At 48.5% G+C, this 2421-nt stretch overlaps 1 protein-coding gene across 1 annotated transcript in view; it reads right to left on the bottom strand.

The window, feature by feature from the left end:
- The window catches only part of ZC3H18 (zinc finger CCCH-type containing 18), a 39369-nt gene that overhangs the window by 30648 nt on the left and 6300 nt on the right, over positions 1–2421 (bottom strand). Inside the window, exon 3 of the mRNA XM_015417792.1 lies at positions 130–339. Within this exon, the coding sequence (XP_015273278.1) occupies positions 130–339 (210 nt within the window). The remainder of the gene's footprint in view (positions 1–129; positions 340–2421) is intronic.

Raw genomic sequence — 2421 nt, 5'->3', positions numbered from 1 at the left:
CTTCCTAGCCAGCTTCCTCCCTCTCCAGGACTGCTCCCCCCACTGGGACTAAGCCCACCAGGTAACCACCCAGGAAGGACACAAACAGACAGCGACCTCTGCCTGCGTCTCGCCCTCGCGGCGGCGTACCTTGAAGAGCCAGAGGCAGATCCAGACGAAGCAGAGGTTTTCCGGCGCCGGCGAGCACGGCTGGGCGAAGCGGACATCCCGTGCTTCTTCTTGGGAGATTTGGATCGGCGCCAGGGGTCCTTCCACTCATCTGCTCTCTTGGACTGAGAAGGGGTCATGGTCATGGTCGTGGCCGTCTCCTTCTCCTTCTTTGGTGGCTCAGGCTGGCGGCTGGAAGACAGACGGAAGCAATGAGCGATTTGCGGTGGGGGAGCTGATCTACATAAGAACATGAGAGAAGCCAGTGTTGGATCAGTGTAGATCGGGCAGGTGTCCCATCCAGTCCAACACTCGTTCACACAGTGGCCAAATATACCAGGTGCCATCAGGAGGTCCAGCAGTGGGGCCAGGACACCAGAAGCCCTCCCACTGTGGCCCCCTCCCCCCAAGCACCAAGGATACAGAGAATCCCTTGCCCCAGACTGAGAGTTCCTATCTATGCCTTGTGGCTAATAGCCACTGATGGACCTCTGCAACATATGCTTATCTAATTCCCTTTTGAAGCTGTCCTTGCTAGTAGCCGCCACCACCTCCTGTGGCAGTAAATTAGAAATACTTCATTTTATCTGTTCTAACCTGACCGCTCAGCAATTTCATTGAGTGCCCATGAGTTCTTGTATTGTGAGAAAGGGAGAAGAGTACTTCTTTCTCTACCTGCTCTATCTTATTTATTATTCGATTTATATCCAGCCCTCCCCTCAGGCTCGGGGCGGCTAACAATTAGGGCTCAAGGCTATACTTAAAACAGTTAAAAACAAGATAAAACAATACAATAATACAGTCAAGTAAACCTCATACATCGTGTTCTCCTTGGGTAAAACTTACACCACAACACAAGTTAAGAAACTGAAGTGAAATATGGCATGCACAGTTCTAACATGATTCTCAGTTTCAAGTTAACCCATGACTGTTTTCAAAGAATGAAAGAAAATGCAAAATATACTGTAATGCAATATATTTCTTGGACACACGTTACAGTTCAATTTCATGGTCCAACCCAATCTCAATCTCCCACCAATTTTCAAAACTCATGTGCACCAGAAGGTCTCTCAGGCCTTATGCTTTACTAATTAATAAAATGTGAAGTCTGACAAATTCTGGGCAATCACTTTTCCAGGCTGTTCTCTCAAGTGATTTGGTCTTATATCACAAGGACCTGCAGCATGCCCAGAATATGTTTGCCAGGAACAAATCCCACGCATACCCTTGTAAACCTCTACCTGCTCTATCCCATGCAAGGAAAAGTTGTGCGTGTGTGGGTGAGAGTGAAATCAACTGGAAACCGCAACGATTCTCTCTGATGGGGGTCTGATGGGAAGGCTCTGAAGTGCCAAATCCTTGCGCCACACTAGCTGAAGACTCACCTCTCAAGGCAGGGGAGGTTGTGGGGGAACAAGAAAATTGGGTGGGGTGGCGGCCCCTCAAACGATCACAAAAGCACCAGATCCACCCTCCCCTACACCCTTCCCTCCAGGCCAAGCACTCTTTGTTTCGTTAGGGCAGAAGTCATCCTGCCACCAGTGTTCCCTCTAAGCTGAGTTAGTGTGAGCTAGCTCACAGTTTTTTAGCCTCTGGCTCACACATTTTTGTCTTAGCTCAGGAAGGAAGGTTCCAGAGCAAACTAATTTATGCAGCTGCCAAATCTCCTGCTCACAACTTTAATGTCAATAGCTCACAAAGTAGAATTTTTGCTCACAGGGCTCCATAGCTTAGAGGGAACATTGCCTGCCACCCTCCTTGGTGGGGGACCCAGAACGGCTCACAGTGATAACTTCAAATCTCAACTTTAAATCCCTGCACTGGAGAAGAGATGTTTGCAAGGTGATACGATTGACTGTGACCTCCCGACACCTAAAGGGTTGCCATGCAAAGGATGGTACACGGTACAGTATGAAAACCACAACTGTTACACAGTTGTTTTTCTCGTGGTTTCCATGCAAAGGAGGGGCAGATATGTTTTCAGCCATGCTGGACTTGGGCGAACGGATATAAACTACAGCAAAGGAGGTTTCGACTAAATGTGAGGAAGAACTTCCTGACAGAGAGGTGCGTTTAACACTGGAACAGTCTCTCTTTTGAGGGGGTGGATTCTTCATCGTTGGAGGTTTTTAAGCATTGGCCGGACACCTACTTGTTGGGGATATTCTGGCTGCAGTTCCTGCATTGGTGAGGGTTGGACTAGACGACCCTGCTGGTTACTTCTGACTCTGAGATTAAACAAATACACTTAAACAAGAAGTGGGGACCCGCGAT

The sequence above is a fragment of the Gekko japonicus genome, unplaced genomic scaffold, assembly GCF_001447785.1.
Source record: "Gekko japonicus isolate JY-2015 unplaced genomic scaffold, Gekko_japonicus_V1.1 scaffold5390, whole genome shotgun sequence".
NCBI lineage: Eukaryota > Metazoa > Chordata > Lepidosauria > Squamata > Gekkonidae > Gekko > Gekko japonicus.
Note: the sequence above shows the minus strand (reverse complement) of the source record. Positions and strands in the feature narration are given on the sequence as shown.